Here is a 23,919-nt window from a genome sequence, read left to right as displayed (position 1 = left end):
TGGGATGCGGGAGCTATTTACAGAACCACATCAGCTGCTTCTGTTCCACGGCTGCTGCTACTGCCGCCTAAAATCGTCCCAGCTTCATTCACAGCACCTGGAAAGTGTGAGTTTACAGGTGTGCTGTCCAATACGGTAGCCATGTGGCTATCGAGTCTTTGAAATGTGGCTAGTCTGAATTGAGATGCGCTGTAAATGTGAAATACCCACACTGAATTTCGAGGACCTAGTAAAAGTTAAATGTTTTATTAACAGTTTTTTATCAATTACATGTTGGTATTACACATTTTCAACATGCTGAGTTGAAATACATATTATTAAAAGTAGTTTCACCTGTTTCTTTTTAGTTTTAAAATGTGGCTACTAGAAAATTTAAAATTCGTCTGTGGCCCACCTTTTACTTTTTTAGGACAGCGCTTATCTAAATAATTACATTCACGTAGACCTGTTTGTTTGGCTAGTGATGGGAGAAAGGGGTTTCACAGCAGTACTTTTATTTTTTAAACATTTTCATACAGTAAAATTGACCATTTTTGGTTTACAGTTGATGAATTTTAACACATGTATAGATTTGTGTAATCACCACCACAACTGGGATCTAGTTCTGTTATTTAAAAACGAATTTTTGAAGGCTATTAAATGTTCCAGGACCAATGCAGTGATACAAAAGCTAGAGGAAGCTCTGTGCCATATTCAGCTGGTCATTAGTGCAGGGTTTGCACATGGTGGCCCGCAGATGTGTGTTGTTTGGACTGCGCAGAGTTTGAATTTGAATGTTTTTAGTCCACACAGAAGCTCTCCTGTTGAGCCACAGTCTCCACCATTCCCCATTGCCTTTCGCTTTTCTGATTCGACCTAGTTCTATCTGTTGCTTGGCCTCTGTAGGAATTCTGTTTGTGACCCCTAAGCACTGGAGTAGATGGTAGGATAAGAATAGTGAACAAGACTCCCAGTCTCAGCCTGCATGGAGACTGCTATGGACACCCTAGGGTATAGTTTTTATACATTTTAAGGTAAACACTGTTTTAGCGTAGAGACAGGTGGGCATGGCTGTTTTTCTGCCCTCACACCCTGTAATGGTGAGTCCTTTGATCACTGCTTGCCTGTCCTTTGTTTTTCCTCCACGAGACAGTTCTGAAGAATGGCCTTCCTCGCGTGATGTGATGGCAGTTTCTGGTATCTGTTTCAGGGGGCACTGAAGAGCACCTCCCAGGACCATCGTCTTCCTCAGACCAGTCCGAGAGCTCTTCCGGGGAGAACCGTGTGGTGGATGGAGGCTCTCAGGACCTTTCCCCCTCGGAGCACGATGACTCTTCTGAAAAGATGGGCCTCATCTCTGAAGCGGCCTCCCCTCCCCTGAGCCCTGGGCAGCCTCCACCCGACCTGGCTTCAGCCATCAGCAGCTGGGTTCAGTTTGAAGATGACACATCCTGGGCCAGCACATTACCACCTCATACAGAAGCAGGTGGGGCAGGTAGGACAGGTGGGGCGCTGGGAAGGGTTCTGTCTGAGGTCTGTGCTCACCAGGGACGCTTTGTCATGAGAGGTCTGCAGGGCTGCCAGCATTCTGTTTTGCCTGCTCCAGAGCCCTGAAGCACTGGCCACATAGGAGAGAGCAGACAGAGATCTCATCTGGCTTAATTCTATGACACACGTTTTTTATTAACATAAGCATGTGGAAGGATTTATGTGTTCTGGGCCATTTCCAGCCTTTTACCCTTGCCCTGGCTGTTAATTTCTCTTTGGAAGTATGCATATTCATTCATCTGTTATGGACTGGAATTCTGTTTACTTAGCACCTAAATTGTAAGCTCCTTGTGAGTAAAATGAATGTCTCTCAAAGTGTGGACCACCAACCATTTCTAATAGAGTCACCAGTTACACATAGATGTTCTTGTGTCCCAGACCTTTAGAATCCAAATCTTCAGGGGTGGGGACTGTCGTTAATGGTCAGTCTCTTACTTTGTGGCATTTAAATGGCCAGAAGCTGCACTGGGAAGCTGAGTGAAGCCAGGGGAATGATTAGTTCCCAGCCTGGTGACCTGGCTACTCATTTTATTGTGCACTGAAGCATACCAAGGGTGATTGGGATAACCTTTGGGACTGTATTAGTTTTCTATTTGCTGCTGTAACAAATTACTACAAACTTAGTGGCTTAACCAACACAACTTTATTATCTTACAATTCTGTAGTTCAGAAGTCCGACCTGGGTGTCACTGAGCTAAAATCAAGGTGTTGGTGGGTCTGCATTCCTTTCAGGAGGCTCTAGGGGAGAATCTGTGTCCTTGGCCTTTCTAGCTTCTAGAGGCTGCCCATATTTCTTGACATGTTACCTCTTCCTCAGTCTCCAAAGCCAGCAATGTTGCATCTCTCTGTGCCTTTCTTCTATAGTCAAATCTTCCCCTGCCTGACTTCTGCTTTCCTCTTCCGTGTTTTTTTTTTTTTTTTAATCTTTATTGGAGTATAACTGCTTCACAAGACTGCACTAGCCTCTGTCGCACAACAAAGTGAATCAGCCACATGCACACATACATCCCCATATCTCCTCCCTCTTGAACCTCCCTCCCACCCTCCCTATCCCACCCCTCTAGGTCTTTGCAAAGCACCCAGCTGATCTCCCTGTGCTATGTAGCTGCTTCCCACAGCTATCTATTTTACATTTGGTAGTATATATAAGTCCATGCCACTCTCTCACTTCGTCCCAGCTTCCCCCTCCCCCACTGTGTCCTCAAGTCCGTTTTCTACGTCTGCGTCTTTATTCCTGCCCTGCCTGCCACTAGGTTCATCAGTACCATTTTTTTCTTTTTTTAGATTCCATATATATGCGTTAGCTTACGGTATTTGTTTTTCTCTTTCTGACTTACTTCACTCTGTATGACAGACTCTAGGTCTATCCACCTCACTACAAATAACTCAATTTCGTTTCTTTTTATGGCTGAGTAATATTCCATTGTATATATGTGCCACATCTTCTTTACCCATTCATCTGTTGATGGACATTTAGGTTGCTTCCATGACCTGGCTATTGTAAATAGTGCTGCAATGAACATTGTGGTACATGTCTCTCTTTTTTTTAAAATTTTATTTATTTATTTATTTTTGGCTGTGTTGGGTCTTCGTTTCTGTGCGAGGGCTTTCTCTAGTTGCGGCAAGCGGGGGCCACTCTTCATCGCGGTGCGCGGGCCTCTCACTATCGCGGCCCCTCCCGTGGCAGAGCACAGGCTCTAGATGCGCATGCTCAGTAGTTGTGGCTCATGGGCCTAGTTGCTCCGCGGCATGTGGGATCTTCCCAGACCAGGGCTCGAACCCATGTCCCCTGCATTGGCAGGCAGATTCTCAACCACTGCGCCACCAGGGAAACCCTCATGTCTCTTTTTGAATTATGATTTTCTCAGGGTATATGCCCAGGAGTGGGATTGCTGGGTCATATGGTAGTTCTATTTTTAGTTTTTTAAGGAAACTCCATACTGTTCTCCATAGTGGTTGTATCAATTTACATTCCCACCAACACTGCAAGAGGGTTCCCTTTTCTCCACACCCTCTCCAGCATTTATTGTTTGTAGATTTTTTGATAATGGCCATTCTGACTGGTGTGAGGTGATACCTCATTGTAGTTTTGATTTGCATTTCTCTGATAATTAGTGATGTTGAGCATCTTTTCATGTGCCTCTTGACCATCTGTATGTCTTCTTTGGTGAAATGTCTATTTCCTCTTCCGTTTTTAAGGACCCTTGTGATTACACTGGGCCCATAAGGATAATCCAGGACAGTTTCCCCATCACAAGGTTTTTAACTGAATCACATCTGCAAAATCTCTTTTGCCATGTAAAGGACATATTCACAGGTTCTGGGGATTAGGATGTGGACATCTTTGTAGGGGAGCATTATTTTGTCTACCATAGAGACCTCTTAGCAAAGCCAGGTTGATGTTTTTCTGTTGGTGGGTTAAATGTTTTGCTAGTTTTGATGTTTAAAAACAATTCCTTTGTTTTTCAAACATGTTTTCAACATCAATAAAGATAATTTTAAGAAAATATAAAGCATAATTCTACTATATAACAAACATTTCCATTTCTACATAACAATTTGCACATTGATACACTTTTTCACATTTAAGCATCAGATTTCTCAGTGAATTGTTGGTGAGAAAGCCATGACACTCAAAGCAGCATGGATGAAATGACAGGTCCAGACAGGCTTCCCAGTCTGGCTGGAGGGAGGACGTAACCTTTACTGAACACCTAACACAAGTAAGACAGTGGGCTAATTAAGCATTTGTGCATTTGAGGGAAAGTTACTGAACACAGGGCAATGAATCAGTACAGAAGTATGCTTGTTTTTAGTAAGATACATTTACTAAATATTTACTGTCTCAGACACTGTGCTCAGTGCTTTACGTCATCTCATGAACTCTCTACAACAATCATATGAGGAAGGTATATTTAATATTATATTCATATTATGTGTGAGAAGACTGAGACAGATTGTGGTTTGGGAATTTGCCCACAGTTGTATGCTAGGAAGTGGCAGGAGAGAGCTTTACTACCAGGCAGACTGGCCCCAGGATCTTTGAACAGCCTAGGGATGCTGTGTGTGGTATGTTTGCCTTGATCTTCCCGCTATTGCTATCGTTTCCTCTGCTTCCTCATTCCCCGGAGGCAGGGGAGGTGAGGGATGGGTTGCCCTAAAATGGCCCTGCTTTCAGATCACTGATTATATTCAAGGCATTCAGATTCTTTTACATATTGTTCATACCTTACCTTTAGTTTCAAAGATCTCCTAATTGCTTAGAACTGTTTATATGACAGATGGATCAATTTGCTTTAACTCTTCACTACTTATTTTTGCAAAACTAACTTTGGAGTTAGTCATAATTATGTTGCTCCCATCTGACTGAGGATTTTAGCTTGTTTTTGATAATGGTTTTGACCTTTAATGGTTTCAACCTTTAAATCATTAAAACCTTATCCTTTAAGGCAGCAGTTTTCAAAGTGTGGTCTATAGATCTCTGGAGTTTCCCAAGACCCTCTCAAGGGGTGTATGGGACCAAAAGTATTTTCATAATAATTCTAAGATTTTTTTGGTCTTTTTTACTGTATTGGCATTTGCATTAATGGTGTAAAAGTAATAGCAAGTAAAACTTATGGCCACTGTGTACACATAGTAAAAAAAAAAAGTCAATTTCACATAATATCCATCATGAAGTAGTAAAGATTATTAATTTTATTAAATCTGGATTCTTTTTTTTTAATAAATTTATTTATTTTATTTATTTATTTTTGGCTGCGTTGGGTCTTTGTTGCTGCGTGCGGGCTTTCTCTAGTTGCGGTGAGCCGGGGCTACTCTTCGTTACGGTGCACTGGCTTCTCATTGCGGTGGCTTCTCTTGTTGCAGAGCAGGGACTCTAGGCACGCGGGCTTCAGTAGTTGTGGCTCGCAGGCTCTAGAGCGCAGGCTCAGTAGCTGTGGCACACGGGCTTAGTTGCTCCGCAGCACGTGGGATCTTCCCGGACCAGGGCTCGAACCCGTGTCCCCTGCATTGGCAGGCGGATTCTTAACCACTGTGCCACCAGGGAAGCCCTAAATCTGGATTCTTAAGTACACCTTTTTAGTATTTTCTGTGAGAAATTGGGAAATATGCATAAAACACTTGTGTTCCATACCAAGATATAATGGTTGTCTTGAAGAAAAATGGCTATCTTGAAAAAAACTGGGTTTGAAAAATATTTTAATTTAAAAATTAAATTTAAAAATCAAAATTATTTAAAAATTATTTGAGAAAGTCAAAACAATGCAAAAAAAAAAAAAAACCCTTGATGAACAAAATATCAGCATTTTAAAGACAAAATTCAACCAACACCTGCATGACTGCCACACTGCACCCTAATCCTAGCCCTAGTTCCAGTAAAACTCTATGTACAAAAACAGGTAGCTAGCCTGTGGGCCACAGTTTGCTGATTTTATATTTTTTAAATATTGTATTTAAAATGTTATTTGATTACTAAGTTTTTTGGTACCCTTTTAAATTTTGCACCCGAGGTGAGTGCCTCACTTGCCTCACCCAAGTGCCAGCCTTGCACTGCACTAAGGATATGGGATTCGTTGATATCACTAGAGAACAAATCAAGAAATGACAGCTTTCAAATGTGTGAAAGCATAATTGTGGCCTGAAAACTGCCCAAACGTTCATTACTAGTTCCATCTGTTTCCACGTATGAACATTTAACTCAGCTCTGTGGAGATGGAGCTCTCTGCTGCAGGAAGAGCCTGTTGGCTGGTTTCCCAGCAGACGTGAGGCCCAATGTGTAGGGTCAGCCCCACCTCAGCAAGTGTTTCTAACCCAGGGACCCAAGAACCATAGAGGGCTATGCAGAGCATCAGGGTGGTAAAGAAAATGGTAGTAAATCCAAGGCTCCTATCTCAACTCTCCTGCTGATACCCAACTGCCCATCAAGGAACCCACCAAATAAAGGACCGCCGGGTACACCCCTCTTACCCAAACTAGCCTCACCAACTAGGCCAGCTCCCTCATGGGTTTCCTCACACAGACTGTGTTTAACAATAAGGAAGAGTGAGTGGTTGGTAGAGCTAAGGCCAGGTGATAAGCAGGAGAAGCTAGGCTTCAGGTCCCTCAACACAGACAATGCAGGCAGTTCCATCCTGGAGGCTGTTGAGCAGCTCAGATTTTAAAAATTTGAATCCAGGGCTTCCCTGGTGGCGCAGTGGTTGAGAATCTGCCTGCCAATGCAGGGGACACGGGTTCAAGCCCTGGTCTGGGAAGATCCCACATGCCGCGGAGCAACTGGGCCCGTGAGCCACAACTACTGAGCTTGCGCGTCTGGAGCCTGTGCTCCGCAACAAGAGAGGCCGCGATAGTGAGAGGCCCGCGCACCGTGATGAAGAGTGGCCCCCGCTTGCCGCAACTAGAGAAAGCCCTCGCACAGAAACGAAGACCCAACACAGCCAAAAATAAATAAATTAATTTAAAAAAAAGAAAAAAAAAACACCAAAAACCCTCACACCGACGGTTGGTCATCCTAGACCAATAAAATCATTAAAAAAAAAAAATTTGAATCCAAAAGATTTGGATACCTGTGCTGTGTCAATGATATCACATATGTTAACTGCAGGCATTACACCAAAATAGTGCAGTGTGGACAGCAAATATCTTCATGGTGATAGAGACAGCCTGAGGCTTCTTGCAGTCACCGCTCCCTGCTCTATTCTTTGGATAATGCTAAGTTTTCCTGGTGTGGCAGGCCGAATAATGGCCCCCAAAGACATCAGGTCCTAGGCCCTGGAACCTGTAAACTTTATCTTATTTGTAGAAAGGATCTTTGCAGATTGATTATGTTAAGGATTTTGAGATAGGGAGATAATCCTGGATTATCTGGGTGTGTCCTAAATACAATCACATATGTAAGAGGGAGATAGAGGGAGAATTTGCCCACACAGAGAAGGCAATGAGAAGACAGAACAGAAAGGGATTTGAAGATGCTGGCCCTGAAGATTGGAGTCATGAGGCCACAGCCAAGGAATGCCAGCAGCCACCAGAAGCTGGAAGATGCAAGGAATGAATTCTCCCCTAGAGCTTCTGGAGGGAGCATTGCCCTGTTGACATCTTAATTTTGCCCCAGTGATTCTGATTTCAGACTTCTGGCTTCCAGAACTAGGAGAGAATAAATTTCTGTTGTTTAAAGCCACCGGGTTTTTGGTATAGCAGCCACAGTTAATATATCAAGTCTCCAAAATCTTAAAATGGAACCAGACTGAGAATGAGTCAGTCTGGGCTAGTGGAGCATCTCTAATAGTGCAGACCATTTACTAAGCAGATGTTCTGTGCTAGCCACTATGCGTCATCCCCAAAGTTTGCAGCCCTTTACAAACTTTTTAAAGTTTACACCACCACGCAGGCAGGTGGTGAAGTTCAGCCAGAACAAAGGTTCCATGGAAACTGATTTTCGGCTTCAGCCCTCTTCCCAGTCGCATAAGTATCACCCAAACAAACGGACTCTTTCCTATAACGGAGTTACAGTTTCTCAGTTTATTCCCATTTTCCTCACGTTTGTCCTATTTGCTTCTAGCAAATGCCTAGCACCCTCTGGTCAGATGTCTGTGTCAGGAGAAAGGGAAAAATGTGTATCTTGGACTCATCCCATGCAGCCTCTCTATGAGTATCCTTTTATGAGAAAATCATCGTGGCCTCAGAGAAATAGGTGGGAAGACGACAAAGGAGGACTGATTAGTGACATTCCTAGTCTGGATTCCTGGAAGCAAAAAGTGGGGCCTTACTCAGCCAGCTTGTTTCATACCTTAACATCCTGGCTTGCAAAGAGAAGTTGGGAAAGAAATGATCACACACACAGGAGTGCCTAGGTAGAGAAATGTTATCTGGGATACTCCTTTCCCCTCCCCCAGTCCCCATTCATTCACTCCTCCACAGTTTTCTTGACAGAAGAAAAGCAAAACAAAACAAAACACCAAAAAACCCCACAAAATAATTTATCTTTTAAGTTGTGCCACCTAAGAATAAAGTCAAGGGGGCATTGGATTTCAGCCTGGAAGGGGAATGTGCAATTTGCCTTCATTAAAATGCAGGAGGCTGTAGGCATGGGGAGTAAGGGACAAAGAGACTGTCATTAGTGTTAAATCTCTTGTTTTTGTGGCATTAAATGCCAGAAGCTGCACAGGGAACTTAGAGAAGCCCGGGAGTGGTTAGTCCCCACCCTGGTGACCTGGCTACTTTTTATTGTTCACTGACACATACCAAGGGTGACTGGATAGCCAGGAGTAACAGCTAGAGGGGAAAACAACTCCAGAAATGCTTAAATCCATCAAGGGAACCACTTTCTTTTGGACTTCAACTAGGGCAGGGTTTGAAGTGATTAAGTGCCATCCGTGGTTGGTCTGGGAAAAAAGGAGTTACCTGATCTCCCTCAGAAAAATATGAATAAAATCAATTGAATGACAGAGCCTTTCTGTAACTACATATATAGGAAAGAGAGCTGGCACCAGTTCTTTGGACCTGAGGATACTAGGAATGAGAGAGCATATAAAATCATGCCTTTTGATTCTTTTGTAAAAATTGTTTCTTCCATTAAGACCCCTGAAATTTGGTGAAGGCCAAATGTGGAATTCACATATCTGACTTAACAGGACCACTTTGGCTCAGGCTGTGTTGATAAATATCCTCTTTTGAAAGATTTTTATTAGAATCTTAACTGTCCAACACTTAAACTTCGGACTTAAATTAGCACAAGAATACTGTTCACACCTCCAGTTTGAAGAAGCTGTGTGATCGATCTGGGTTACATGGTGAAAAATGTCAAAAAACTTAACTGAAAACTTGTTTGCCAAACTCTGAACTAAATGCACAGATATTCTGTTAAACCATGAGCAGAACCAAAGTTTTTTGTTTCTTTTTTTTTTTTTTTTTTTAAAGCTTATGGTGGATCTGTTCAAATCAAAATTGAATCTTTATAGTGTTCTCTTAAAGAAATATTTTTGAAAATGAACCTAAACCGAAGTGTGTTTTATTCACATTGGGTCCTTTAGCAATAGTGTTTCTGAGGTTGCCTAGTTGCACAAAGCTTTCCTAACTTAGTATTTTGCCTGCTCTGACTTTAAAATTCTACCATGCACCAGGAAGAATGTAGCAGTTAGCTTCCCTGTCACCTAAAATCTTTACAAAGATTCTCTCAGACCCAAGGCTGATTTCACAGATGTGCATTTTACAAGCGTATGGGTGTGCTTAGAATACGTTTGCAAATGCATGCAAATTGACTGACAGAGCAAAGTTCATGCCCAAATTAAAACAAAATAAAATTAAGGCACTATTATCAACATGAGGCTTCCTGTTCACTCATCATGTTATGTGCTGACCTTCTTTCAGGGACATGGCAGTTTTGTGGCAAGGCCAAGGCTGAATTGGACCCATTATGCAGATACTGCAGGATATGCATAATTACAAGCATAAAAAAAATTTGATTTCCGGAACATTTGTCCCACAGCCCAAGCAAAACACTAGTATTCGCTTGTCCTTCAAATGTCTTCCCTCACAACGTGGACTGAGGCCTTCCCGTTGTGTCTGGGGAAGCTAATTATTTGGGACCAGAGAAAGAGCCACTTGTTTGGGGGAGGACCAGAGATGCCGTCAGCCATTTAAGAGGGAGGCAAGGGTGACAGCTGAGAGACTTAATCCTGAAGAAGACTAGCCCATTGGTTAATTTCTGTTATGTTTTTCATTCTGGCTACTGGGGGGTGGGTGAGTGGTGGATGGGGGTGGGATAAGATCCCAGCCATTTGGTGAATACAGAGACCAGACGCCCTGCATTTGACATGCATATATATTTCTCTCCTCAACAGAGGAGATCTTATTTTCTTTTAATACCTTAAATTATTCTTCTCTGCCTTTAAATGTAATTAATGACCTTTCTGGAATCCGTCTCAGACCATGATGCACTCAGGAATGAATGTAACAGAGCCCTTCTTCCTTGGGGGTCTGCCGCCTCTCTGCCCCTCTCCACTGAGGTCCACTCTGCTCCACTTGCCACCTCTCCTGCTGTTCCCAGAAGTGCATTTCTGCTCTTACTGTTCCCTCAGCTTTTAAAGCTCTTCCCCCACATTTTCACTCAGAGCTCTGCTCAACATCACCTCCGTTCCCCAACTCCCTTTTTCTTTTTTTTTAGATAGATAGATAGATAGATAAATATTTTTAAAAAAATAAAATAAAATAAAAATGAACTTGCATCCCTTCTGGGTGGGAAGTGTCCCTTTTTGATGGAACAGGGAGTTTCTCTGTGTTCTGGGTGAGACTGGGTGCTCTGGGAGCAGTGTTTTGGGGGGTCCCTTCTCAGACAACGTTCAGGGCCCAGCTGCCCTTGGGGAGGGGGTAGCTGAGCTATCAAAACCCCCCCATTCACCCCATTTTCAACTAGAGCTGTTCCAGCCATGCTTGTTTCACATGTTGGACGTCTTAAATGATTTCGTTTGAAGAAAGAGATATTTGCGGTTTAAAAAAAAGGGAGAGAGAGAGCTGGAAAGCCACTCATCTGAGGAAGAAGCACTAGGCTAGGAATCAGGAAGCCTGGTCTCTCTGCTTTTTCTGGCTTTATATGTCTTTACAGCCCATGTCTCTACCTGAAATTAGGTTATATGCTTATTTGTTTACTGTCTCTCTTCCCCACTAGAGGAAAGGGACTTTTTCTCTCTCACTTACTCTTTATCCCAGAATACGGTGCATGGACCTTAGTAGGTGCTCACTTTGATTTATTGGATTAATGAATGAAAAGGTGAAAGATGTACATGAAATCTAATGCAGAAACATTATTGTTTATGTGGGCCATGAGCGGCTAGGTAGAACTTGAAGGATGGCTTCCTCAGTGAAGTGAATTTTTTTTTTTTAATAAGCAAACTATACCAGCCTCTTCTCCATCATGCCTTTCTTTTATCAGCTGATGGTTATCGTCAGTTTTTGATTTCCCACTGTTATGCACATAGTGCATGTATAAACATACCACATACATATACGTAGATACACACAGACATAACGTACACATGTAACATGTACTCATACACATAATATACATTTACATATATGCACATGTAACATGTACACTTACATATATACACATACACACATATAACATATATGCCTAACATAACATATACATATTTTATTAAAACTCCAGAATTCTCCTCTTCCAGAGAATGTGCTAGCTCACCCAGGGAGCCGTGTGGCCTATCTCACCCTCACCCTCCGTGTGGGACACAAAACACAATAAGCTGCCCAAGCATGCATTAATTAACTCGTTCATTCATGCAAAGAATATTTAGGTGCTGGGAATGCAATTATGAGAAAGTTGGACACCGTCCCTGTTCTCCCCAAGCTGAGGTTAATCCAGCGGTCGGGCAATCTGTTACCCATGAAGCCTTCTGGGGTGAGCAAGCGCTCCTCTGAGCCACTCCTGGGACAGCTGCTTTGTATTGCCAGCTATGAAATAGCGTGAAAGCCACAAATGAAGAGTCGAATTAGGTCTATTTTGTATTCATGGATGGGCATGTTTACGGCATTGGAAAAATCACTTAGCCCTAGTGAGTAAACATCCAAGTATAAATAAAGGACATGACATCAAAATGTATATAAGTATTTGAAGTTTTAGTCTACCCAGGATTCCAAAGTATAAAAAGAGAGAACGGTATTTGCTGTATTAATTGTTTCAGCTGACAACTTGTGAGTTTATTATTTATTCAAGCAGCGATGCTTTGAGCCCCCACTATTTACCAGTCACTGTTCAAGGCACTGGGGATACAGTGGGATATTCCTGCCTCATGGAGCTTCCATTCTTCTGGGGAAGCCACACCAGAAACACGATCAAGAAGTAGGTACAAGTGGGAAGTGGGAAGAAGAGAAAAATGAGGCAAAGAAAGGGAATAGGGTGAGGGAGGATGTGAAATTTTACAGAAGGTCAGGGCGTGACTCTCTGAGCAGTAACTTTTGAGCGAAGACTTGAGGGAAGTGAGGAGTGAGCCTTGCAGAAATCAGGGAAGGAGCCTTCTAGAAGGAAAGAACAACAAGTGACGAGACCCTGGGGAGGCGGCCGTGTTCGTGGAATGTGATTGGAGTGGAGTGAACTAGGGAGAAGTTCGAGAAGAAGATGAGACAGAGAAGTTGAGGGATCTCAGACCAGGTAGGTCCTTGAGGGCACAATGAGGACATCTCACCTTTACTGTGGGTGAGATGGGAAGCTATGGGAGGGTATTGAGCCAGAGGTGTGGTGTGATCGCACCAGGCTTGCACAGGTAATTCTAAGACTGTGTGGTTGCTATGTTGCGAGCGGACTGAGAGGAGGAGGATAAATGGAGAAGCAGGAGACCAGGAGACAGCCACTGCGGTGATCCAGGAGAGGATGGTATCTTGGACCAGGGTGGTAGCTTGAAGACGGTGGGAAGTGATTGGATTCCAGGTATATTTTGAAGGTAGGACTAACAGAAGCTGGGATGGACCAAATGTGAGAAGAATCAAGGTTTCATTCTGAACATCTGAAAGGGTGAAGGAGCTGGTGTGGAAGGGATAATAGGAACTTAGTTTCTGACTTGTAAGCTTAGAGATCTACGTCAAGATTTCAAGTAGATTTGGACATAAGTTTATGTCTGGAAGTAATAACTACCGCTTAACCCTTTTTGAGTACTTCCTTTGTGCCAAGCATCTTTCCAAGTGCTCTGTCAGTATTAGCCTAATCCCTTTATGAGACGGGCACTGTTTTCAGCTCCATTTTACAGGTGAAAACACAGAAGACCAGATGTATTAAGTAACTTGTCCCAGGCTCCAGCGCTGAATGTGAACCAGGCGGTCTGGATCCAGCGTCCTTGCACACAACCTCAAAGGAGAGGAGAGAAGGCAGATTTCTATCTTTTTTTCACTTTATTCCTTGCGGGGTGGATGCGGCTCTGAAGCATCGTGATGATAGTAACCTGCTGCTCGCCGGCCAGGCTGTCGGAGGTCTGGTCCCTGGGAGAAGAGTCAGCTCCAGACCCAGTACTTTCTCTCACTGTCCAACTGATCTTGTGGCCTGAGGATATTCAATTCAGAACCTAAATAAAATGATTTATCCAAGATTTCTAAGCTGATAAATAAAGTGTATGAGACCAAATGAGAACAGTTTGTAGGATGTAGGGACTTTGCCTCTCCCAGCTGCATTATTCTTAGTTTCTCTTTCAAGGGAGACTTTGGAGTTTTATCTAACAAATGTAAAGAGCTAATGTGAAAATGCAAATAGTTAAAATAGCTTCCTTTCTTGAATAATTAGTCTTTTGATATGTGGTCTTAATAAGCTTTATTATCTACCAAACAAACACAAAGGAACGTATTTAAAATGTGTATTAAATTAAAAGGACGACAGCACAACCCACCACCCAGTTTAATAAGTAGAGCACTGTCATCACCCACAAGCTGGGTATTTCCCTGCTGATCATGACATCCTTTTTCCAGACATCCTCTTCCCTCCCTCCTCTGTCACCCCCTTCCTGGGTTTTGTGATAACTGCTTTACTTCTTTTTTAAAAACTATTTATTTATTTAGTTGTCTGGTCTTAGTTGTGGCATGCGGACTCTTAGTTGCAGCATGCATGTGGGATCTAGTTCCCTCACCAGGGATTGAACCGGGGCTCCCTGCATTGGGAGTGAGGAATCTTAACCGCTGTGCCACCAGGGAAGTCCCTGCTTTACTTTTCTTAACAGCTTCCCTACCTACATATGCATCGAGAATGACATAACTGAATTTCCTCTGTTTTCGAACCTTATGTAAGTGGAGTAATACTGCATGTATTATTCTGTGGCTTGCTCCTTTTACACAACATTACTTGCGAGATTTTTCCATGTTATTGCCTGTAGGTATAGTTCCTTTAGTGTTTATTGCAGTGTATTCCATCTTAGTAATATTCCACAACTCATTTACCCATTCCATGAGCGATGGATATTAGAGTTATTTCTACTTTTCTGCAATTAAGAACGTGCTTCTGTGAGCATACTTTTTGTCTTTTCTATGAGCATTCCTATCCTGGTGAACAAGTGCAAGTGATTCTCTTGTATAAAAAAGTCGGAAGGGAATTGCTCTGCTGCAGGGTGTGTTTATTTTCCACTTTCTCGGATAACTTTGCCACCAACCCTTTTGCTACAGTGGTTCCAGTTTACTCTTCTACCAGCCACATATGAAAGATGCTTTGGCTCCACTTTCCCGCCTACACTGGGATAGTCATGTTTCACTATTTTTGTCACAGGGAGGCAGGGAGAGAGGGAAGGGGGAAGAGTAATGGTATCTCATGTGGTTTTAATCTGCATTTCCTAGATTACTAATGAGGTTGAGTTTCTTTTTTTTCCTTTTCTTTACTTTTTTTTTTCCATTTAGATTTTTTCTTTCATAAAATACCTAGTGGAGTATTTTTTTGTTGAGGGTATTTCCCTTTTTCTTGCTGATTTCTAGGAGTTCCTTGTGGGTATGATGTGCGGCAGATATTAGCTCCTACCCTGTGGGTGGTCTTTTGACTCTTTGTGGTGCCTTTTAGTGAAAAGTTCTTAATTTTAATTATATGAAATTTGTTTATTTTTCTTGTATGCTTGGTACTTTCTTTGTCTTGGTAAAGGAAATCTTTCCCTACCCTGAAGTCATGACCAGATTAAGCTATATGCCTTCTAAAATGCATCTTATGTAGTCTTTCACACTTTGACGTTCAATCCACTTAGAACTGATTTTTCTGTATGGTGTGAAGTAGGAGTCTAATTTCATTTTTTTCCATATAATAGTATTTTCCCAATATTATTTCTGTTGTTTTATTTATTTTAATATATATTTACAAATATATTTATATTATTAAACATTTGATTTCATTCATATCTAAGTAGTGTATTCTGCTTAATATGAGGAAAAAACCATGCTAGGATTTTGATTGAGAGGCAAAACTATATAATCCAATTTAGGGAAAATTAGCATCTTTACCTCATTAATTCTTTCAGTTCCTAAATATAGTATATCTCTCCATCTAATAAGGTCTTCCCTATGGTCTGTTAATACACTTTACAAGTATCTCCTCTGGGGCCTTGCCTATCCTTTGTTAAATGTATTACTATATATGCTTCATATTTTTTGTTGCTGTTATAGATGCTCTCTTGTTTTCTTGCTGGTTAAAGACTTTTAAAACTTTTAATACTTTTGCTTTGCAAAAGACCCTGTTAAGAAAATAAGGAGACACTCATGTATGCTGGTGGGAATGTAAAATGGTACAACAACTTTGGAAAACAGTTTGGTAGGTTCTTATAAAACTAAACATGCAATTACCATATAACTCAGCAGTTGTACTCTTGGGCATTTATCCCAGTGAAATGGAAACTTATGTTTATACAAAAACTTCTACATGAATGTTCATAGCACCTTTATTTATAATAGCCAAGAACTGGAAACAGCCCAGATGTCCTTTAGCAGGTGAATGGCAAAACTAACTGTAGTACATCCATACTATGGAATACTGCTCAGCAGTATAAAGGAATGAAGTATTGATATGTTCAGCAACGTCAGTGAATGTCAAAGGCATTATGCTGTGTGATAAAAGCCAATTGTAAAAGGTTACATACTGCATGATTCCATTTATAAAGCATTCTTGAAATAACAAAATTATAGAAATGAAAAACAAATTAGTAGTTGCTAGGGGTTTAGGAACAGGGCATGAGGGGAAGAGGTGGGACTGGATATAAAAGGGCAACAGGCAGGATCCTTGTGGTGGTGGAACTGTTGTGTATCTTGACTGTAGTGTGGATACACAAACCTACACGTTGATAACATTACATAGAAATAAATACAACACAGACACGTACCACATGTAAAACTGGGGAATAGGAATAAGATTGGTAATCTTATTTTCTCTTTGCTAGCTTTTAAGATCTTCTCTATGTCTTTGGTCTTGGTGTCGAAAACTCAGCGTCTGTGCACCAGTGCCGAATCGAATTTCGGAAACAGAGTTTTGGGTGAAGTAGAAAAGAATAGCTTTATTGCTTTTCCAGGCAAAGGGGGACACAGTGGGCTCGTGCCCCTCAAAAACTATGTGTCCCAACCTGGGGGGATTTGGTGAAGACTTACAGCAATGATTCAAGGGCAGGGTTGCTGATAAGGATCAGGGTGTGCGCAGGGCCTGCACTCCTTTAATCTGGTCTCAGGTGGTCTCTTGAAGAGTTTTTCTGGTTCCTTTAATTGGAAATGAAGAATGCTAAGTCTTCCATTTGTTGGGGGTTTTAGTTCTGTAAAGAGCTCAAAGATATTTTTATGTGTATCCCTGCCCCAAGGCTGCACTACTGTTTCTAGACTGTTCCTCCCTTGTCTCTGCAACCCCTCCCTTCCCTGATTAGCAACCATTCGAATCTGCCCTGCGGAACTCAGGGAAGGTCATGGAGGCTGGAATCTATTCCCTACAAACAAGAAATGGGGCACACAGAAAAGCTTCTGTGCCCAGGAGCCCCATAGGGTCCTGCTTGGTTTCAGTCTTATATAGTTTTGATATCTACTTATGGAGTTATTTTTGGTTACCCTCCTTGAGATACTTTGGGATTTTTAATCTGACAAATAAAATCTTTCATAAATTCTGGGAAATTCTCAGCCAGCATTTTTTCAAGTATTGCCTTCATTCTCTCTCCCTTCTCTTTAGGAACTCAGATTAGATATCTATGGGACCTTCTCACTCTATCCTCCATGCGTTTTACTCTCTTTCCACTATCAAAGTGGAAATACTTCGACCAGGTTCTCAGACTGGAAGTTTTTCTGACCACACAAGTAGTTTTAGCTGCAAACCCCTATATGGGACAGCTTGTGGTTATAAAATCTCAGATATTTTTTTTCCCCTCTATCTTGCATCCTTAGCATGGGGTTACTAGTGGGGGTTATTCCTAATTTACCCTTTAACTGAGCCCTTTGAGAATTCTAGCTTTAGGCACCCATCTTCTGTTAGATTTTCCATCTTGGGTAAGTCCTAGGTTTTTTCCCCTTTGGCTTGTCAGAGAGGAAGAAATTTTCCTCTACCCTTCTAGGTTCTTCAGACTGGTCAATTAAATTAACATGAGACAGATTAACGGAGAAAATCAAACAAAACTTTAATGATACATATACATGGGAGAGACCCAGAAAAACTGAGTAACTTGTCTTAATGGCTGAAGCCCTCGCCTTATATACCATCCTTAGCTAAAGACTTAAGAGGATGTTGAGGGTGGTGAGAGTCTTTGGTGGGAGGTGACCAGGAAAAGCAGAGTAAACAAGGCTGATTATGATGCAGATTTAAGTCCAAGCCTTCTCCACTGATAAGAGTTTCTGGAGATTTGGTCATCCTCCTCTTGGTATGAGGTACAGCATGAGGGACACACCCTTACAAATAAGATTTCCCTTACAAATGGAAATTTTTTTTACAAAACGGTAACTCTTACTTGGTTTTCAGAGTACTTCTCATGTCTGCTGTTTCTTAGAAAATGACCAGTGTAAGACAATTAATATGCCACAGAGACATATTTTAGGGTGGCAAATTCTGTTCCCCTACACCTTCTTCACAAGAGATTGAAAAAATTCAGATTTAGGAGTCTCCCTGGTTTGTACAAAATCCTCAGGGTATAAAAATCAGGTTGTGTGCTCTGCTTACCATTTCTGGGTTCCAGCTTTCACTCGGCCTCTGATAACTCTTTACTTTCTTGCTTACCCTGTAATGTATTGTAAATATTGTTGTTACATTTTACGTAATATTTTACTTCTATTTCCATAATAGTTCAGTGTCTAATCCATGATACTGTAGGAAATGGCAATCCTGTGATAAGCTTTTAAAAGTTCAGCTTTGCTTTTTTAAAAAATTGTTTATTATTATTATTATTATTATTATAATTATTATTGGCTGTGCCGTGCAGCTTGCACAATCTTAGTTCCCCGACTAGGGATCAAAGCCAGGGCCCAGTAGTGAAAGTGCCGAGTCCTAACCACTGGACTGCCAGGGAATTCCCTTGCTTTTGTTTTTTTTCTTGGTTGTTTCTTCTTTTTATTTTCAGTGTTTTGATTTTTTTTCCTATGTTTGTGTGGGAGTTTTATTTTAACAGTCTGTATTTAATATAGAATATCTGTGTATAGACTGTTACGGACATAACCAACAAATCCTTACTGAGTGCCTACTTTACACCAGGCACTATTCTAGAAATGGGGATTTGGGGGGAGGAACAATAATTTTTCCTCTACCCTTCTAGGTTCTTAGCTGAGAAACCCCTGTGATAAAAAATTAACAAGAGAAAAACAAGTTTTTTTTTTTTTAATGTCTTTATTGGAGTATAATTGCTTTTCCATGGTGTGTTAGTTTCTGCTGTATAACAAAGTAAATCAGCTATACATATACATATATCCCCATATCTCCTCCCTCTTGCATCTCCCTCCCATCCTCCCTATCCCACCCCTCACAAAAGCACTGAGCTGATCTCCCTGTGCTATGCGGCTGCTTCCCGCTAGCTATCTGTTTTACATTTGGTAGTGTATATATGTTCATGCCACTCTCTCAGTTTGTCCCAGCTTACCCTTCCTGCTCCCTGTGGCCTCAAGTCCATTCTCTACGTCTGTGTCTCTATTCCTGTCCTGCCCCTATGTTCTTCAGAACCTTTTTTTTTTTTTTTTTAGATTCCATATATATGTGTTAGCATACAGTATTTGTTTTTCTCTTTCTGACTTCACTCTGTATGACAGACTCTAGGTCCATCCACCTCACTACAAATAACTCAATTTCGTTTCTTTCTATGGCTGAGTAATATTCCATTGTATATATGTGCCACATCTTTATCCATTCATCTTTCAATGGACACTTAGGTTGCTTCCATGTCCTGGCTTTGTAAATAGTGCTGCAATGAACATTGTGGTATATGACTCTTTTTGAATTATGGTCTTCTCAGGGTATATGCCCAGTAGTGTGATTGCTGTGTGGTATGGTAGTTCTATTTTTAGTTTTTTAAGTAACCTCCATACTGTTCTCCATAGTGTCTGTATTAATTTACATTCCCACCAACAGTGCAAGAGGGTTCCCTTTTCTCCACACCCTCACCAGCATTTATTGTTTGTAGATTTTTTGATGATGGCCATTTTGACTGGTATGAGGTGATACCTCACTCTAGTTTTGATTTTCATTTTTCTAATGATGAGTGATGTTGAGCATCCTTTCATGTGTTTGTTGGCAATCTGTATATCTTCTTTGGAGAAATGCCTATTTAGCTCTTCTGCCCACTTTTGGATTGGGTTGTTTGTTTCTTTAATATTGAGCTGCATTAGCTGCTTGTAAATTTTGGAGATTAATCCTTTGTCAGTTGCTTCAGTTGCAAATATTTTCTCGGATTCTGAGGGTTGTCTTTTCATCTTGTTTATGGTTTCCTTTGCTATGCAAAAGCTTTTAAGTTTCATAGGTCCCATTTGTTTATTTTTCTTTTTATTTCCATTTCTCTAGGAGGTGGGTCAAAAAGGATCTTGCTGTGATTTATGTCATAGAGTGTTCTGCCTCTGTTTTCCTCTAAGAGTTTTATAGTGTCTGGCCTTACATTTAGGTCTTTAATCCATTTTGAGTTTATTTTTGTGCATGGTGTTAGGGAGTGTTCTAATTTCATTCTTTTACATGTAGCTGTCCAGTTTTCCCAGCACCACTTATTGAAGAGACTGTCTTTTCTCCATTGTATATTCTTGCCTCCTTTATCAAAAATAAGGTGATCATATGTGTGTGGGTTTATCTCTGGGCTTTCTATCCTGTTCCATTGATCTATGTTTCTGTTTTTGTGCCAGTACCAAACTGTCTTGATTACTGTAGCTTTGTAATATAGTCTGAAGTCAGGGAGCCTGATTCCCCCAGCTCCATTTTTCGTTCTCAAGATTGCTTTGGCTATTCGGGGTCTTTTGTGTTTCCATACAAATTGTGAAATTTTTTTGTTCTAGTTCTGTGAAAAATGCCATTGGTAGTTTGATAGGGATTGCATTGAATCTGTAGATTGCTTTCGGTAGTAGAGTCATTTTCACAATGTTGATTCTTCCAATCCAAGAACATGGTATATCTCTCCATCTGTTTGTATCATCTTTAATTTCTTTCATCAGTGTCTTATAGTTTTCTGCATACAGGTCTTTTGTCTCCCTAGGTAAGTTTATTCCTAGGTATTTTATTCTTTTTATTGCAGTGATAAATGGGAGTGTTTCCTTAATTTCTCTTTCAGATTTTACATCATTAGTGTATAGGAATGCACGAGATTTCTGTGCATTAATTTTGTATCCTGCTACTTTACCAAATTCATTGATTAGCTCTAGTAATTTTCTGGTAGCATCTTTAGGTTTCTCTATGTATAGTATCATGTCATCTGCAAAACATTGACACTTTACTTCTTGTTTTCTGATTTGGATTCCTTTTATTTCTTTTTCTTCTCTGATTGCTGTGGCTAAAACGTCCAAAACTATGTTGAATAATAGTGGTGAGAGTGGACAGCCTTGTCTTGTTCCTGATCTTAGAGGAAATGGTTTCAGTTTTTCACCGTTGAGAATGATGTTGGCTGTGGGTTTGTCATATATATATGGCTTTTATTATGTTGAGGTAAGTTCCCTCTATGCCTACTTTCTGGAGGGTTTTTATCATAAATGGATGTTGAATTTTGTCAAAAGCTTTTTCTGCATCTATTGAGATGATCATATGGTTTTTCTCCTTCAATTTGTTAATATGGTGTACCACATTGATTGATTTGCATATATTGAAGAATCCTTGTATTCCTGGGATAAACCCCACTTGATCATGGTGTATGATCCTTTTAATGTACTGTTGGATTCTGTTTGCTACTATTTTGTTGAGGATTTTTGCATCTTTGTTCATCAGTGATATTGGCCTGTAGTTTTCTTTCTTTGTGACATCTTTGTCTGGTTTTGGTGTCAGCGTGATGGTGGCCTCATAGAATGAGTTTAGGAGTGTTCCTCCCTCTGCTATATTTTGGAAGAGTTTGAGAAGGATAGGTGTTAGCTCTTCTCTAAATGTTTGATAGAATTCGCCTGTGAAGCCATCTGGTCCTGGGCTTTTGTTTGTTGGAAGATTTTTAATCACAGTCTCAATTTTAGTGCCTGTGATTGGTCTGTTTATATTTTCTATTTCTTCCTGGTTCAGTCTTGGAAGGTTGTGCTTTTCTAAGAATTTGTCCATTTCTTCCAGGTTGTCCGTTTAATTGGCATATAGTTGCTTCTAGTAATCTCTCATGATCCTTTGTATTTCTTCAGTGTCAGTTGTTACTTCTCCTTTTTCATTTCTAATTCTACTGATTTGAATCGTCTCTTTTTTTCTTGATGAGTCTGGCTAATGGTTTATCAATTTTGTTTATCTTCTCAAAGAACCAGCTTTTAGTTCTATTGATATTTGCTACTGTTTCCTTCATTTCTTTCTGATCTGATCTTTATGATTTCTTTCCTTCTGCTTACTTTGGGGATTTTTTGTTGTTCTTTCTCTAATTGCTTTAGGTGTAAGGTTAGGTTGTTTATTTGAAATGTTTCTTGTTTCTTGAGGTAGGATTATATTGCTATAAACTTCCCTCTTAGAACTGTTTTTGCTGTATCCCATAGGTTTTGGGTCGTCGTGTTTTCCGTGTCATTTGTTTCTTGGTATTTTTTGATTTCCTCTTTGATTTCTTCAGTGATCTCTTGGTTATTTAGTAGTGTATTGTTTAGCTTCCATGTGTTTGTATTTTTTACAGATTTTTTCCTGTAATTGATATATAGTCTCGTAGCGTTGTGATTGGAAAAGATACTTGATATGATTTCAGTTTTCTTAAGTTTACCAAGGCTTGATTTGTGACCTAGGATATGATCTATCCTGGAGAATGTTCCATGAGCACTTGAGAAGAAAGTGTATTCTGTTGATTTTGGATGGAATGTCCTGTTAATATCCATTAAGTCCATCTTGTTTAATGTATCATTTAAAGCTTGTGTTTCCTTATGTATTTTCATTTTGGATGATCTGTCCATTGGTGAAAGTGGGGTGTTAAAGTCCCCTAGTATGATTGTGTTACTGTCGATTTCCCCTTTTATGGCTGTTAGCATTTGCCTTATGTATTGAGGTGCTCCTATGTTGGGTGCGTAAATATTTACAATTGTTATATGTTCTTCTTGGATTGATCCCTTGATCATTTTGTAGTGTCCTTCTTTGTCTCTTGTAATAGTCTTTTTTTAAAGTCTATTTTGTCTGATATGAGAATTGCTACTCCAGCTTTCTTTTGATTTCCATTTGCATGGAATAACTTCTTCCATCCCCTCACTTTCAGTCTGTATGTGTCCCTAGGTCTGAAGTGGGTCTCTTGTAGACAGCATATGTATGGGTCTTGTTTTTGTATCCATTCAGCCAGTCTATGTCTTTTGGTTGGAGCATTTAATCCCTTTACATTTAAGGTAGTTATCAATATGTATATTCCTATTACCATTTTCTTAATTGTTTTGGGTTTGTTATTGTAGGTCTTTTCCTTCTCTTGTGTTTCCTGCCTAGAGAAGTTCCTTTAGCATTCGTTGTAAAGCTGGCTTGGTGGTGCTGAATTCTCCTCATTAGCTTTTGCTTGTCTGTAAAGGTTTTAATTTCCCCATTGAATCTGAATGAGATCCTTGCTGGGTAGAGTAATCTTGGTTGTAGGTTTTTCCCTTTTATCACTTTAAATATGTCCTGCCACTCCCTTCTGGCTTGCAGAGTTTCTGCTGAAAGATCAGCTGTTAATCTTATGGGGATTCCCTTCTATGTTGTTTGTTGTTTTTCTCTTGCTGCTTTTAATATTTTTTCTTTGTATTTTAATTTTTGATAGTTTGATTAATATGTGTCTTGGCATGTTTCTCCTTGGATTTATCCTGTATGGGACTCTCTGTGCTTCCTGGACTTGATTGACTATTTTCCCGTATTAGGGAAGTTTTCAACTATAATCTCTTCAAATATTTTCTCAGTCCCTTTCTTTTTCTCTTCTTCTTCTGGGACTGCTATAATTCAAATGTTGGTGCATTTAATATTGTCCCAGAGGTCTCTGAGACTGTCCTCAATTCTTTTCATTGTTTTTTCTTTATTCTGCTCTGTGGTAGTTATTTCCACTATTATATCTTCCAGGTCGCTTATCCGTTATTCCCCTATTGATTCCTTCTAGAGAATTTTTCATTTCATTTATTGTGTTGTTCATCATTGTTTGTTTCCTCTTTAGTTCTTTTAGGTCCTTGTTAAACATTTCTTGTATTTTTGCCATTAGATTTCCAAGATTTTGGATCATCTTTACTATCATTACTCTGAATTCTTTTTCAGGTAGACTGCCTATTTCCTCTTCATTTGTTAGGTCTGGTGGGTTTTTACCTTGCCCTTTCCTCTGCTGTGTGTTTCTCTGTCTTCTCATTTTGCTT

The 23,919-nt window shown here is 40.4% G+C and overlaps 1 protein-coding gene across 1 annotated transcript in view; it reads left to right on the top strand.

Annotated features, from left to right (window-relative positions):
• LOC132360185 (stonin-2-like) overlaps positions 1-23,919 on the top strand; it is a 237,367-nt gene that overhangs the window by 35,017 nt on the left and 178,431 nt on the right. The window contains exon 3 of the mRNA XM_059915241.1: positions 1,190-1,474. Within this exon, the coding sequence (XP_059771224.1) occupies positions 1,190-1,474 (285 nt within the window). The remainder of the gene's footprint in view (positions 1-1,189; positions 1,475-23,919) is intronic.

The sequence above is a fragment of the Balaenoptera ricei genome, chromosome 2 (genome assembly GCF_028023285.1).
Source record: "Balaenoptera ricei isolate mBalRic1 chromosome 2, mBalRic1.hap2, whole genome shotgun sequence".
Taxonomy (NCBI): domain Eukaryota; kingdom Metazoa; phylum Chordata; class Mammalia; order Artiodactyla; family Balaenopteridae; genus Balaenoptera; species Balaenoptera ricei.
Note: the sequence above shows the minus strand (reverse complement) of the source record. Positions and strands in the feature narration are given on the sequence as shown.